Source organism: Varanus komodoensis, unplaced genomic scaffold (genome assembly GCF_004798865.1).
Source record: "Varanus komodoensis strain SLA01 unplaced genomic scaffold, ASM479886v1 scaffold9, whole genome shotgun sequence".
NCBI lineage: Eukaryota > Metazoa > Chordata > Lepidosauria > Squamata > Varanidae > Varanus > Varanus komodoensis.
In genome coordinates, this window is record NW_025336598.1 from 16,322,205 (window position 1) to 16,337,215 (window position 15,011).

The following is a 15,011-nucleotide window of genomic DNA, read 5'->3' on the forward strand; positions in this document are numbered from 1 at the left end:
ATGCTGAGTGCTGGGGTGCAACTAGAAGGCAGGAAAAAGGAATGGAATGGAGGAACCTGGAAAAAAAGCATTAACTGTCTCGAACCTCAGAGCAGGACCACTCCAAACTATAATGTTTTGTTGCAGTTCCCACATGGTCATTTTTAAATCATAGAATCACAGAATAGTAGAGTTGGAAGGGGCCATGAAGGTCATTGAGTTCAAACGCCTGCTATTGCAGGACACCAGGTCACACCATCCCTCTCAGATGACTGTCCAGTTTCTTTTTGAATGTCTCCAGTGGGGGAGAGCCCACCCACCCTCTAGGCAGCTGGTTCCACTGTTGTATTGCTCTGGCAGTGAGGAAACTTTTCCTGATGTCCAGCCTGAGTTTGAGTTGTCCCAATTTGAACTGATTATTCCATGTCCTACACTCTGGCATCAACAAGAAGAAATCTTGACCTTCCTATTTGTGACAGCCTTTGAGGTACTTACAGAGGGATGTCTGAGGGATATCTAAACTACAGAGCAAGAAGCAAGGCTGTGATTGATTTGTTGTGGCATGGGTGTGTCCCGCTTAATGATCTTGATACTTAATTGTTCCCACAGTTATTCTAACTGGGACTCTTTTGGGCATGATCTCTGAGTGCAGGCACCTGTAACTGTGAAGTCCTAACTGTGAAGTCAGAAGTCAGTAACTGTATTATTCAGACTGACTGCTCTTCACAGGACCAAAATTATCTTCCAGATCCTAGAGCCCTGCGGAAAGGATTTTCCCAGAGAATACAGAACAGGGTTATCCCTGGTCTACTGAATAATGCATTCCCCTTGGGCCGGCAGTTCCTTAGCCTTTGGCAAGTCACTGCATCACAGATTTATCTTCTTTGGGGGATTATTGTGAGAACAAAAGCTCCATCTGGGCCGCCTTGATAGGATGTGCATGAGAAATGTCATGGGTGTGAAGACTTAGCCTTGGTACAACATTGGCACAAGATTTTCCCCATACAGCTTCCCTAAAAATTATTTCTGAACATGTCCCATTACAACTTAGTTCGGGGGTGACCCACCTCCCCCCCATTTTTCTTCTTTTGAGGGCTCCGTTCCCTGGGCAAAGTGCCCAGTGATGGTCAGGGCTGAAGCCAGTAGTGAGTAGAATCATCTCTCTTGATCTGTTTCTTTCTGCTGCTCCTACCCAAGGAGTTGTCAGGGAAAGATCAAGTACTTTTTGACCAAGAGCTGAACTGATCATGTACAGAGAGCTTTTGAACACTGTTTGTAGGCTGCATGGGATTAGGGCGAGTGCTGCATCTAAAGGTTTCCCACTGCTGATTTACATTCTGCCTATAACTCCTCCAGAAATAGCTTCAGTAGATTATTTTTAGTCTGTCTTATTAGTATTTCTACTGCACTTTTTAAGCTGACATACACATCCCTCCATATCGAGTTGAACACAAACTCTGCTTATAAACAATACGTTAGTGTCAGTCCACAAAATCAAGGCACTTTTCTTCCTGGCATTTCATTTTCATTTGTTGATACATTAGCGTAGAGGCAGAACAATGTTCAAATTTCCAAGTTTGGCATTTCATTACATTCAACAACTGAGATGCAGAGAATGTATCACCATGTGTACCTTTTGATTAGAGGCACACACTTACCAGAATAGTTATAAAATTATTCTGGACATAATTTTCGAATGATGTGAACACATACCTTTTGTAATAGCCTTGATGTTTTTGTAGCAAATATACATGTAGCCATCAAAAATTCAAGGGAACCTCCTGCCATTTTATTCAGTTTTCATCCCCACAGAAGAAAACTTGATCAGGAATGACCTGGTATTGGGCTTTCTCATTAAATTTCAAGTATTTTTTTTAATGCCCACCTGGATCTTACCAGGGATCTCTAAGTATGGGATTAACTGTTGGCTTGTGGACCAGTAGTAGTATGGCATACTTCTCTTAAAATGATATTTTTTTAAAATTGTTGAGATCCATGTGCCCATGTAATTTGTTGCAGGTTCAGATTTCACTTCACTTCTTTTTTCCTCCCTTACAAGCTGGTGGTGTGCTAGGTCTCATTTGTGCATTGATTAAATCACTGTGCAGAACAGGGCAACTGATATGATCATATGATTGCATCCACATTCCTCCTTCTGCGGTTTTCCTGAAATGTATTTGCATGTGGGTGGAGAAAGACACACGAACTGCTACATATATTGTACATAACCAATTCCGACATTTAATCTTAGAACTGATCCAAGTGGAGTGAAATGTGGATCAGGGCCAACCCACAGAAACCAGTGGGACCTAGACATGGTTTAAAGCGAGTGAATCATGTTTTTAATCGAAATACTTCATGTACAAATGCTTGATGGTTCAGATTAGATTTCATATGCTTGAGGCAGAGAAAGAGGCAGAATGTTGAGGTTGGTTTTGCGTGTCACGCAGATCTTAGCCTGCACTTTGCCTGCTCTTCCTGATGGTTTGCTACAGTTTGGTTCACAAACATTTGCATCAGATGTTCGACTATTGTACATCTCTTCACAGTATATACATAATCTGCTGAAAACCCTTGTTGGAGGTGTTGTGAAGAATGACGAGATAGGTCTGTAGTGGACCATTGACATATGCAAGCGATTATACAGTCATTGACTGATGAATGCGCAGGTGGGAGGGGAAGTATACAGACAGTGGCGGAAGGGAGATGCTCACTTAGTTACGCTTCTTTCTGTAGTGGAGAACAAGCAGCAGACCCGTCTCTTTGTCACATGCTCTATTTCAGAATGTGCCTATTGAAACATTGCGATAGAAAGGGATTTGCAGCCATCTTTCATTCCCTTCATTATCTGATCCTCCTTGTAAAAAGGAGGGGAGAGCTCTTGGGAGGGTGTCCCTTGAGATGGTGGAGTGCTTGACTAACCTATGTTGTGTTTCTAATGACAGAACCATGGCGAGATGACTCTAGAGATTTACAGGGAAGTAGTAATTGTAGAGACTATTATGCACATGTTAAGGATCTGGCCACACTTAGAAGATTGAACTAGTGTGTTAGCAGCCTACTCATTCCACTCTTTGTTCAATTTTTGCTAATTGTTTTTGCTAATAGGCAAAGATGCCATTTCAAAGATGAGCTGTGGAAAGAAAAATTGCACTCACTGTGTGTGGTTCAGGGATGCATATTTATAGCCAGATTTATATACCGGCTTTTAGGTATATTTAATGTGACATTTCACTTATCTTGGTATTTTTAATGCATTTTAAAGCATTGCTGTGATTTGTTATGGCTCATGATACTCAGATCTGTAGGTACCTACAGAAAAATGGCTCTTGGGAAAGAAAGCTGGAAAGTGCATTTATTCACTACAAACTTATTACATGCAGGATTCTATGATCCTAAAGCAAGTATGGGGGCAGGGTGGAGTTATCCTGTTAAAACTGGTAGGGTGAATGAAAGAAAAAGATGTCTGAGCTGAGGAGTATTGGCAGTGGTGCAAAAATGTAGGATAAACCATGATCTTTTAAACATATCTCCATAAGAACAGAATTACCTAGTCAGGAGAAAAAACTCATCTATTCCAAGATCAGCCAGGCAGCCATAACTCTGGATTTTCACGTGTGTGTGTGTTTGTGTGTATTTGTCTTATCTAGGAAGATCATTTATGACTCACCCCAAAACATGACTCTGATTTGCATAAAATTGGCACATTATGAAGGGGGACCCAAAAGAAACCAGAACTGTTCTCTGGTGGACGAGCCCATTGTACTACATGCTTCTCTCGCTAGATGCCTCTTGCAGGGACCCTTCTCATCAGTCTCCTGAGTGGCATCATCGAATGAAGTCATGGTAACACATTTGCGACTTCTTTTTATTCCCCCAAATGAAAAAAGTGCTCAAAGGAAAATGTTTTGCAGACATGGAAAAGGTGAAGAAAAAATCAACAGAGGTATTAAAAGGCATCACTTTGCAAAAGTTTCAGGACTGCTTCTAAAAGTGGAAAAGACGTTTAGACCGGCGCATTGCATCAAATGGAGATTCAACTTGAAGGAGATTCAATTTGTAACACCTAAAAATAAATACACAATTTGTATTACAAAATTCCAGTTTCTTTTGGGACCCCCGTTGTATATTGTATCTACAAAGAGGCAAATATGGAAATGCTTGTTTGTTTTTGTTGTTGTTGTTTTTAGTCGCGAAGTCTTGTCCTACCCATCGCGACCCCATGGACAACATTTCTCCAGAACTTCCTGTCCTCCACCATCCCCCAGAGTCCACTTAAGCTCACACCAACTGTTTCAGTGACTCCATCTAGCCACCTCATTCTCTGCCATCCCCTTCTTCTTTTGCCATCTATTGTTCCCAGCATTAGGCTCTTCTCCAGGGAGTCCTTCCTTCTCATTAGGTGGCCAAAATATTGAGTTCCATGTTCAGGATCTGGCCTTCTAAAGAGCAGTCAGGGTTGATCTCCTCTAGGACTGACCGGTTTGATCGCCTTGTGGTCCAAGGGACTTGCAGGAGTCTCCTCCAGCACCACAATTCAAAGGCCTCAATTCTTCGGCGCTCAGCCTTCCTTATGGTCCAGCTTTCACAGTCATACATTGCAACTGGGAAAACCATAGCCTTGACTATACGCACTTTTGTCGGCAGGGTGATGTCTCTGCTTTTTAGCATGCTGTCTAGATTTGCCATAGCTTTCCTCCCCAGGAGCAAGCGTCTTTTAATTTCTTGGCTGCAGTCCCCGTCTGCGGTGATCTTGGAGCCCAGGAAAATAAAATCTGTCTCTACCTCCATTTCTTCCCCGTCTATTTGGCAGGAAGTGAGAGGACCAGATGCCATGATCTTAGTTTTGTTAATGCTGAGTTTCAAGCTAACTTTTGTGCTCTCCTCCTTCACCCGCATCAAGAGGCTCTTTAGTTCCTCTTCACTTTCTGCCATGAGAGTGGTATCATCTGCATATCTGAGGTTGTTGATATTTCTCCCAGCAATCTTAATTCCAACTGGTGATTCTTTTAGCCCCGCCTTTTTCATGATGTGCTTTGCATATAAGTTAAATAGGCAGGGCGACAGTATACAGCCTTGCCCAACTCCTTTCTCAATTTTGAACCAATCAGTGGTTCCATGTCCAGTTCTCACTGTTGCTTCTTGACCTGTATATAGGTTTCTCAAGAGACAAATAAGATGGTCTGGTACTCCCATTTCTTTAAGAACTTGCCACAATTTCTTGTGATCCACACAATCAAAGGCTTTAGCATAGTCAGTGAAGCAGAAGTGGATGTTTTTCTGGAACTCCTTAGCTTTCTCCATGATCCAGCGTATGTTGGCAATTTGATCTCTAGTTCCTCTGTCTCTTCGAAACCTTGCCTATACTTCTGGTAGTTCTCAGTCCACATACTGCTGGAGCCTAGCTTGTAGGATTTTGAGCATAACTTTGCTAGCATAATTTAAATAGAAATACAATACATCTCACCATAGTGGAAAACTCTGGTCAGGTGACTGTTGTGCCTTGCTCATTCTGATGCCCACAGCCTGTTCATAGAAAATTTCAAGGCCCAGTTCTTTCTTCTAAGAGTTGTTTTAAAACTCACTGGTAGCTCTTCAAATGGAAGATGTCTTCACAATAGAGGATTGTCCCTTGTAAGAGGACAGATGGCCATTCATGGTGGCATTCATATCTCATTTATCGCTAACCAACCATCTGTGTGATTTGGTAAAATCTAGATTGAGATATACTTGTAGTTCTTTGGCTAATTTGCATTAGATAACTAAAAAGGTGTTTCTTCCCACTTTCCTTTGAAAATAGATTGCTGAAAAGAATGCTTGGGCATAAATAAGATGTGGATTTTAGTGTGAAAGGACTTAGGTACTTAATTCTGGCACTGATAACATATTCTTGAACAGAGCTTCTTTTCCAAACCACCCTGATTCTTCTTCCTTAGCGTATGACTACCTGCCTGAGCAGCTAGCTAGAAACTGGCTCCAGTTGGTGAATCTTGGGCTTCAGACCAAAATAAACAGCACACTACAAGCCTGAAGTCTGTCCAGTCCTGACTTAGGCTAATAAAAAAATGCTGAATGGTCCAAGGGTACCCAGTGAAAACCCAGTGAATGCTGATTTAAACCCAGAGTCCTGGTCAAAGCCCAACACTCCAACAACTTTGTCACAGGAACCTTTCTGTCCCTCTTTCTCCCATGTGGTGGTTTATAACCAAATGGTGAAATAACTTGTCCCACCAGAATTTAGCTCCATGTTTTTCCCCTTGAAGTAGCCATACTGAATACACTTCTTTGTCATTTCTGGGCAACTGGAGCATTGATCACCGGGGTGGCAGCAGGAAACTGTTGTTTGCTGCATAATGATTTCTCTGCACTGCTGTTTATCAGGAACATTTACAATGGTAACATTAATTTCTCTTCCTACAGCAGTAATAAATCTGACTCTTACGTTAGCACATGCCTCCGCGAATGGTTACAGTTCAGACTCTGAAAGACACACACTCTGGTTGTCTCCACAGATGTTTTAGCATTGAATATCAGGTGCCACTAATTCCATTCAGCAAGCCTAATTCTCATTTGTATGAAAATCCAGATAGAAATGAAAGTAATGTATTAGCTGTATTGGAGAAAATGTTAAGTCAATTATACTCCTGCAAGATTTATAAGAACTAAAGTGAGTATAAATTTGAATTGTCAAAGGAAATTTTACATGCATTAACCACTCAGTAAAATCCATCATATGTATTTAATTATGTACTGAGTTTTGAACTATCTCCAAAGCAGTGTAGTAGAAGAGTTTTCTTAAACTCCTGTTCATAGACATTGTTGTGAATTATGCATGTAAAAAGGCTCTCTTTTCAAAAGTTAAGATTTCTCAGAACATCCTACTCTGTGTGTGCTTGAGTGTGTGTTCTTATCTCTTCTATGAAAGGTTACCCTCAATTGTGTCTGGTGACATGCAAGATGAGAAGTATAAATGATTAACTACTTAAATATTCTTTCCAAACTGTTAAGATTTGGATGGGAAAGTGCAAATACTAAAAGAAAAAATCAGTAACGGCCACAGAAGCATCAATGAATGACAAGAAGAAGAAAAAAAAGACAGCTGCAGAATAGATACGCCTCCTGATGTGTGTGGAGGAATCTCTTTAACAAGGGAAATGTTTATACTTTTTGATTTAAAATGGTTTCATACAGTATTGGTACTGGAAAACAAGAATGGACAGCTGTGCTGATAGATATGGTTCTCAATGCATTTCTGTGTTAGAACAGTTGTCCTGACCAGTTTTCTCCTACAAGAAATGTCAAACTTTTCTCAAGATACATTGGGAACCATCTTGTGCAGCTGTCTCTTTTGTTCTCAGATGAGAAAAGCGCCAGAATAGGTAGTCCCATCCCATTAAAAACTAAACAAAACAAGTAGAGCCCAGATACTAAAGCTGAAATATCTCACATTGGTATTTTTCAGAAGTTCATAATCTGACGTTCACCTTTAGAATATGTATGAGCTTTTCAGTCTGAAAAGGCAGTGTGTAGCACCGGTACATGTGTGCATCTCCTCCTTTAGCAGAATGTTATTCCTTCTTCTAGGATCTGAAACATTGTGCCCTGTTATTGACTTTCCTGAACATTTCCTTTTCTCTGTGTGCATTAAGCAGTGACCACAGACAGCTTTCCTGATTGCACCACAAGGCAAATGAATTGGCATTAACCTACTGTAGCAGAAGGATTCTTGTTCATTTGATCTCTTTTTACAATCCCAGTCATTTTTATTGAGAGGGGAAATATGCTGCTGCTGTGTAAAAATTAAGGCTGTACTAAAAGGGGATGTCCTTTTTTATGCTCAATATGTTTCCCTCTAAGAAGCATCTCTGCACTATGTCGGACTTTATTTGCCTAGAGGTCTAGAGGTCTAAGAATTCTAGAGGTCTAAGAATAATAACGGAAATTCTGCTTAGCACAACATAGGCAACTAGGCTTGCTTTAAACAAGAAACTAATGAACAGTCCCCAAACAAAGGCAATGAGAAAAAAGGAGAGAGTATTAGTTTCAAAAGGGGTTTCCTTCCAAGGAACACTGAATGCACACCAAATATGTGTGAGGATGAGCATTTAGCCTAAGCCTCTCTATATCAGGACATTGTTTTAAGTAGCCACATCCAGTGATTTAATTTGCAGGAGTTCTGTGCCTAACTCGGTTTCTGTTCAAAATGCTGAGCTCTGGGCTTTTTGAAGGACAGCATGATCTACATGTAAACTCCAGGCAAATAATGTCTGTGTAAGAGGCAGGAACACACATTAGGAGCTTCCAGAATTGTGTTTGTTGTGGCTGCTGTGTTAACTGCTGCTGGAGCAGTTAAGTTGAAGCGTATTGATCGATTAGTGCCAGCTCAAATACAAAGTATGCCAACATAAAAGATGAGGCAGAGCAATGTAGAGAAGGCCCTTTCAGAAGTGTTTCTGATGCAGGGTGCACTGGGGGCTGTGAGACTAGATCCAGCCTTGTGATATGCCACCCCCAAACAAATGCTTCATTGTGAGAAATTTAGTTCATATATATATCCACAGGAGGCTGTTAACGTAGCATGGGGATGCTTGTCTCTTGCATTATAAGACAGATGACAAGCTGGTGCTTTAAAAAAAGTGTATTTCAAATTCCCTAATTGTAAATGTGCAAACATTTCTTCTCATGAAAAATACCTTGATGTGGGAAAAAGCAGTAATGATCGTACTGGTCAAATTCATTCCTGGTGTAGTTGTTTTTTTTGTCTGAAGAGGGTTAGTACAAGAAGGAACAAGCCTCCAGCAATTATTATCCCAGTGAAAGATTCCAGTCTAATTAAAGGAGAAGAATGCTGCATTGACAACTAAGAATGGAAAATTTCTTTAATGGCATTTGTCCCCATGATGCATCATTCCACTGGGAAATGGTGTATCTGAATTACTTTGTCTTCAACAAGAAAAACACCTAGTTGCCAGGGAATGAGTGAAACCCAAATGATTCAAGCACTTCATATTAACTGGTGGTGAAAGAGCAATATCAAAAGGAAGCAAATACAAAATCATGATTCATGGTGTCCAAAATGGAGGCCTGCTGCATCTGAATATTTACCCAGAGAAGTGAAAGACAAAAGAACGTTCACCATGCTCCAATTTAATTTTATAATCAGAAGGCTACTTGAGTGATGAAGGGAACCATTTCAATTTCCAGGGCATTATGGCCTGACTCTCTGGGAAAGCCTGCTATTATTTTTAGACACACTGTTTACAATGGATGTGGTGTGTGTTCCACTCATGTGGTAGTTCTCTCTTACTTGTTCTTTTTATCATTATACACTTCCTACTCTTCCTATTTCACAGGGTGTCTGTGAGGTGGGGGGAATAGTTTGCCACTGCCAATTTTTTTCCTGGCTACCCTGTGCTGTGCAGGGACATTTGCTAGTGAATTTTATAGGTCAGCTGTGCTCTGTCGGAAGAAGTGCTTCCTTTCATCTCCATTCATCTTCATTTAGCAAACCCAATTCTAGCATTATGTGAAATAAAGAGAAGTCTCTTCCCCTTCACCCACATTCTATATGCCTTGCATAGCTTTATACACTTCTATCCTTTTCTCCCTTGTTCCTATTCCCACTCCAACCTAAAAAGTCTTAAATAATGTAAGGTTGCTTTGGACTTTCATAATCCATAGATCTGGACCAAAAATTACATCAGAGAAAATTATCAGAAATTTCAGAGGAGGGTGTTGGTTTACCTTGGTTTCTTTCAATGATGTAACCAAGATGCTGCTGGTTCCGCTCTCTCTGTGGGTATCTTGCCAGCTGCATTTTGAGCTACAAAATGCCTACAGAAGTGACACGCTGTCATTCTTATGAGCATTCTATACCAAGTGATTCAGCCAGAAATTGCCTGCAAAGATTTTTGTGGTTGCCACCTCCTTGCGTATAACTAATTTAAATCAGCCAAGACTCCCCTGCCCACAAACAAGAAATCCTGAGAAATAGCTGCTTCCCAGAAGTAGTCCAGATCTGATCCTTTGCGGACCATTACCTGGAAAGGGGGCTTTTTAGCACACTATTCCAGCATTTGGGTGGTCCATCATGCATCTCCACCCATTGGCTTCCTTCATCTTTCCTCAGTACATTCATGCTTCTCATGGCTCAGTGGGTACTGAGATGGATATTGAATATTCATAGAAGACATGAATTAAGGCATTTGAGACAAGGCATTTCTTTAGATCCATGATTGAAGGATGACCTTGCTCAGGTGTTTGTTCCTCCACGCAATTGAGATCCCATGGAGTGGAAGCAAGCAGGAGTGTGACAGTTCTCCTCTTTGACTGCCCCTGCTGCATTCCATGAGTTGGAGGCCAAATGCCTCCAGCACAGAGCTTGCTCTTCTTGTGTAAACGCACGTTCTAAATCATGCAGAGGATCTGCTTCAAGATGCAGGCAATCCCAATCAGAACCCCGAATGAACCATAACATTTGCATTCTATGCTCAGATTTTCATTTCATTCTTTATTATGTCTCTCTTTGACCATGCATATCCAGCTGTGCATACATTTCTAGATCTAATACAGCGCAAAGGAGACTTCTGATCCCCTTATATGGTAATGGAAAGTCTAATATTCTCCTAGAATAGAAATGATTAAACTGAACAACTGAGGTCATAATTCCTAACTTTTTCATTTGACTTTCAAGTTTAGAAAGTGTTACATTACAATGGTTCTTGAACTTTTCACTTATTGCAGCATGAAGAATGCCAGTTGGCTCTGTTTAACTGTGTTTATTGTCTGTATGGCTATGGCTACAATCCACAGCTCATTACTTTAGAGAATGTGATTTTTTAAAATGACTTTAGAGTTCCTGGAACAGCTCTGAAGTAAGTGGATTGGTGTAGAGGCAGAGCATATTCCAGATAGCCCAAGAGTGTTGAGTCCTGAGCTGACATTTATAGAATATACATGGTGACTCCACATATGAAATATGCTTTAAACAGTTCTTTTCGGAGTCCATATAGGACTTGAAATGTGAAGCAGTATTATTGGGATTTGCAGTCATTGTGAAAGTTAAGAGTCTGACTCCAGCTTTCTATTGACCTTGAAAGTCCATCTGTACCTTGTTACTGTGCCCTGACATGAGGCAGAGTGAGGCAGTCACACCAGCAGAGAATTGTGGGAGAGAGCTGAGTGCCTCATGGCCATCAGGTGCTGCAGAGAGGCTGTCAGGGATGATGAAACAGTCCAGTCAATGTCTGTACATGGAACAGAAGGTGGCGCTATTGAGTTCATCATTTGAGGCAGGACATGTCTTGGGCCAACCCTATTGCTTCCCATACCTGTGCCATCCTTGCCTGCAGGTGAACTGTGCACTTTCCTAATCTTTGACTAAGAGTCGTGATGTGCACCACAATTTGCTTAGTTTACTTGGTGTTTACCCTGCCTTTCCACCAAGGAAATGGCATCCAAAAGACATGCTGATTATCTGTCCTAGGGACAGATACAATCAACTAGAGGTTAGAATCAAGCATGGTCAGTTTTATTGCAAGGCACACAATTTATTACTATGCCTACTTCTTACAGAAGTGAAAGCCTGATTACAGAAGCAGCATTCAGCATGGATTTGCAATTGTCTGGTTAATTCTAATGGGAGACATAGAGAAAGGAGGGTCTTAGTGCCAACTGTTAGGGAGGAGAGAGCAACAGATGCCAGACACACATCTCCTGGGTCAGAGAGGGAGAAGTCAGAACAAAAAAACTACAGCTAGCAGCATGGCTGACATGCTGAAACAGAATAGTGGGGAGCAATAGAAGTGTAGAGAAAGAAAACTGGCAATAGCAGTTCTGCCAGAATGAAGGGAAAGGGATTCTCTTCCTGAGGGATGCTGTGCATGTGAAGGTTTTTTGGAGACCAGTCACCATGGCTGCATTTGTGTTTGGGATCTGGGGGCTGACAGCATCCTCTCAAGTCCGTTCCATGCTCCATTCTCTAGAAAAGACTACAAAGAGAGACCAAATGGAAAAACCAAACAAATAATATAAATGGATAAGGGAGGAGCATGGGGGAAAGAGAAGGGTGGAAGCAGAGCTGACCAGGGGAAGGCTGGGATAGTCTGAGTTTTCCTTGAAGTTTGCATTTTCAAACTGCTCACAGGCAGAGCCCTGTATTTTTTGTGGTAGGTTTTTCCTACAGGCTCAATTAGTTGAGGGAGAGTTTTTCCCAAAACCAAATAGAAGAGGGTATCCTTAAAATGGGGGCGGGGGGGGTTGTTAGGTGATGAGTACAAGGCATGGCTGGTGTGCAAAATGAGTGTCCCTATGCACATTTTTGGTTATTTTGGGAAGCAAATTTTGACAAGTGGGGAACACGCATGATGAAGACAAAAGAGTCTTCCCCAAGTACTGCCAACCTAAGCTTCATGAATATACATAGAGTGGGATGCCTTTCCATATCCTACATTTGCTTAGATCATGTATACAGATCCTATGTGTATGCATATTGCATGCAAATGGGTTCTGTAGTTCTTGGTCAGGATTCCAGAATAAAGCAGAATTCAATGGTGAGGGTAGACCTTTGTGTTTGAATCCTCTTATGTATTAATGGGTTGTGTGGGATTCACACAGAAGCAGTAGGGCATTGACATCAGACCTCTGGCATAGATTTCAAAGCTAAAAACCTGCCTACTCATGGTTAATTCTGTAGAACCCCTTTAATGTGATGAGCACATTAAGGAATTATGATCTAGGTATCATGTAGAGGTTAAGCAGAAGCTTCCTCTTCCTCATAGTCTGCTCCTGGGCCACCAGGTGCTCTGCTCAAGGCTGAGAGATTTTCAGGAATAACACCATGAAATACTAGGTGAGTCCAAAGTTCAGACCACAGGGTTCATCTTGCAAAACATACAGATCAGTCAGAGGTGTTCAAGGGGGTAGCCAACGTTCTAGGACTCTGTCAGGTCCAGTAGTGCAAAGAAAAGAACAGAGTTGAAACACTGTTACCTGCAGCAGCAAGCTTGCTTCGGTTAGGCTAATTTACAGCTGGTCCTAAATCAGCACAGCTGGTAAAATAGGTCACCTTGTTGCTTTTAAGGGAGGACCCATGCTGCAGAAAGTTGAACTTCTGCTGTTCATATTTGATCCTGCGCTGCTCCAAACCATTCATTCATCTGTGATTTCTACATTTGGGGAAGTTCAGGAATGGTCTAGGAGAGTTCAGTCTGCTCTTCTAATTGCTCCAGTAGAAGGCTGTTAGATGAAGCCTCCAGTTTCTCTTCTGGATCTGCCTGGATCCTACAGTGCTGCCACTCTCCCTCTTTTCCCTCATACGTTGAATCCTCCCCCAGCTAGGACATGACACGATGCTCATTCTGGCCATGAAAACATTTATTTATTTATTTATTTATTTATTTATTTATTTATTTATTTATACTTCCTGTCAGTCAAAATGTACACAAAATATGCGGAGGCAATCAGCTCCTCCTCCCACCAATCCCTTAGATGTGCATCCATTCAATAAATGCTAAGAATGAGGTTGCTTTTTTATAGATATAGTCAGCTAGGACCTTCCATAATAATTTGCTGTTCTTTGGGAAAGGTTAGCTTGAGAATTACTAGGGGCAAAAGTGATTATGGACAACACAATTATGGCTGCAGTTCCACAGGTGGATAAGCTAAAGACTCGACCTGTTCACAAGTCTTTTATATACCTTTGGGTATTTCAGAGTTATTTTTTGGCCTTGCCCCAACTTCCTTTCTCAGAAAATAGTTGATTCCGATGAAATGCTACTATAATTAATTCAGATTAGTGTTTGAAATGCATTGGTGGAGAGGGAGGTGAGTGAGATGGTTTGAATTTAATTAGGGATAGGCAGAATTTCATAGTATGAGAAAACTGTGCATGCATATATGGTGGAATCCTTTAAGAACAAGAAATATTATGATTTCTCTTAAATGCATTTTTACAAAGAAATTGAGCTCGTGCCATAGACAGATGTCTGGTATAATGCTTGGGAATATGTTTTGTATTTTTGATAATGCAAAATATATCTTTTTCTTTATCAGAGGGAAATTGCTAGCATCTAATGGCTAAAAAGAATAATAGGAAGCAGAAAACTAAGGTTAGAAACCAAAGTGTTGAATCAGTTTCTCTCTTGTTATAAATGATGTTTAGCCATGCTTGTTAATAAAATATTGATAAACTTGAGACTAATCATAAAGTTTATACAATATGGCATATAATATGGGAAGTAAGAATAAAAAAAGAACAGGTATTTGATCTGGAAAATATGAGAACATAAGAATATAGCATAAGAACATAAGAAATGCCATGCTGAATCAGACAAATGGTCCATCAGACAAATGGTCCATCCAGTCCAGCACACCATGCACATGATGGCAAACCACCTGCCCATAGGATCCGTCAAACAGGGTGGGTACCAGAGTTCAGCCTACCCAAATTCCTTAGTAACTGGAGTATGCAGACATGCCTCATCCAATAATGGAGGAGCCATGGAGACAATGGCTTGCACAAGGTTGGTAGCCATTGATGGCCTTCCCCTCCATGAATTTGTCCAATCCTCTTTTAAAGCCATCCAAATTAGTGGCCATCACTACTTCCTGCAGAAATCAATTCCATAGTTTTAACTATGTACCATATGAGGAAGTATTTCCTTTTATTTGTCCCAACTCTCCCACCAGTCAGCTTGAGGGGATGACTTTGGGCTCTCCTGTTATACAGAGTAAGAAAAATCTCCCTTTCCATTTTTGCCAAACCATGCCTAATTTTAGACACCTGTATCATGTCTCAACCGTTTTCCCTATGCTAAACAATCCCATTTTTATCATAAGGTTGCCAAGGTAAGAAAATTCAGGAGTGGTATACCTTCTTTTGTGCAGTGCTAACCAGAGTTAGCTCAAGTGTCACTACTGATGTCTGTGTAAGATTCTCCTCTGGTATCACCTCCAACTACCTCTTCTGCCCAGCAGCTGCCCTTCAGAAGTTTGCCTGGCCCCATCACTACTAGTGGTATCATTCTCTTCTG

General features: G+C 41.1%; 1 protein-coding gene across 6 annotated transcripts in view; it reads left to right on the top strand.

The window, feature by feature from the left end:
- The window catches only part of PCDH7 (protocadherin 7), a 400,111-nt gene that overhangs the window by 342,521 nt on the left and 42,579 nt on the right, over positions 1-15,011 (top strand). The window contains exon 8 of one of the 6 annotated variants that reach the window (XM_044418138.1): positions 11,471-11,486. The exons of the other annotated variants lie outside the window; for them this stretch is intronic. Coding sequence (XP_044274073.1) covers positions 11,471-11,486 — 16 coding nt within the window. The remainder of the gene's footprint in view (positions 1-11,470; positions 11,487-15,011) is intronic. 6 annotated transcript variants of the gene reach the window in all.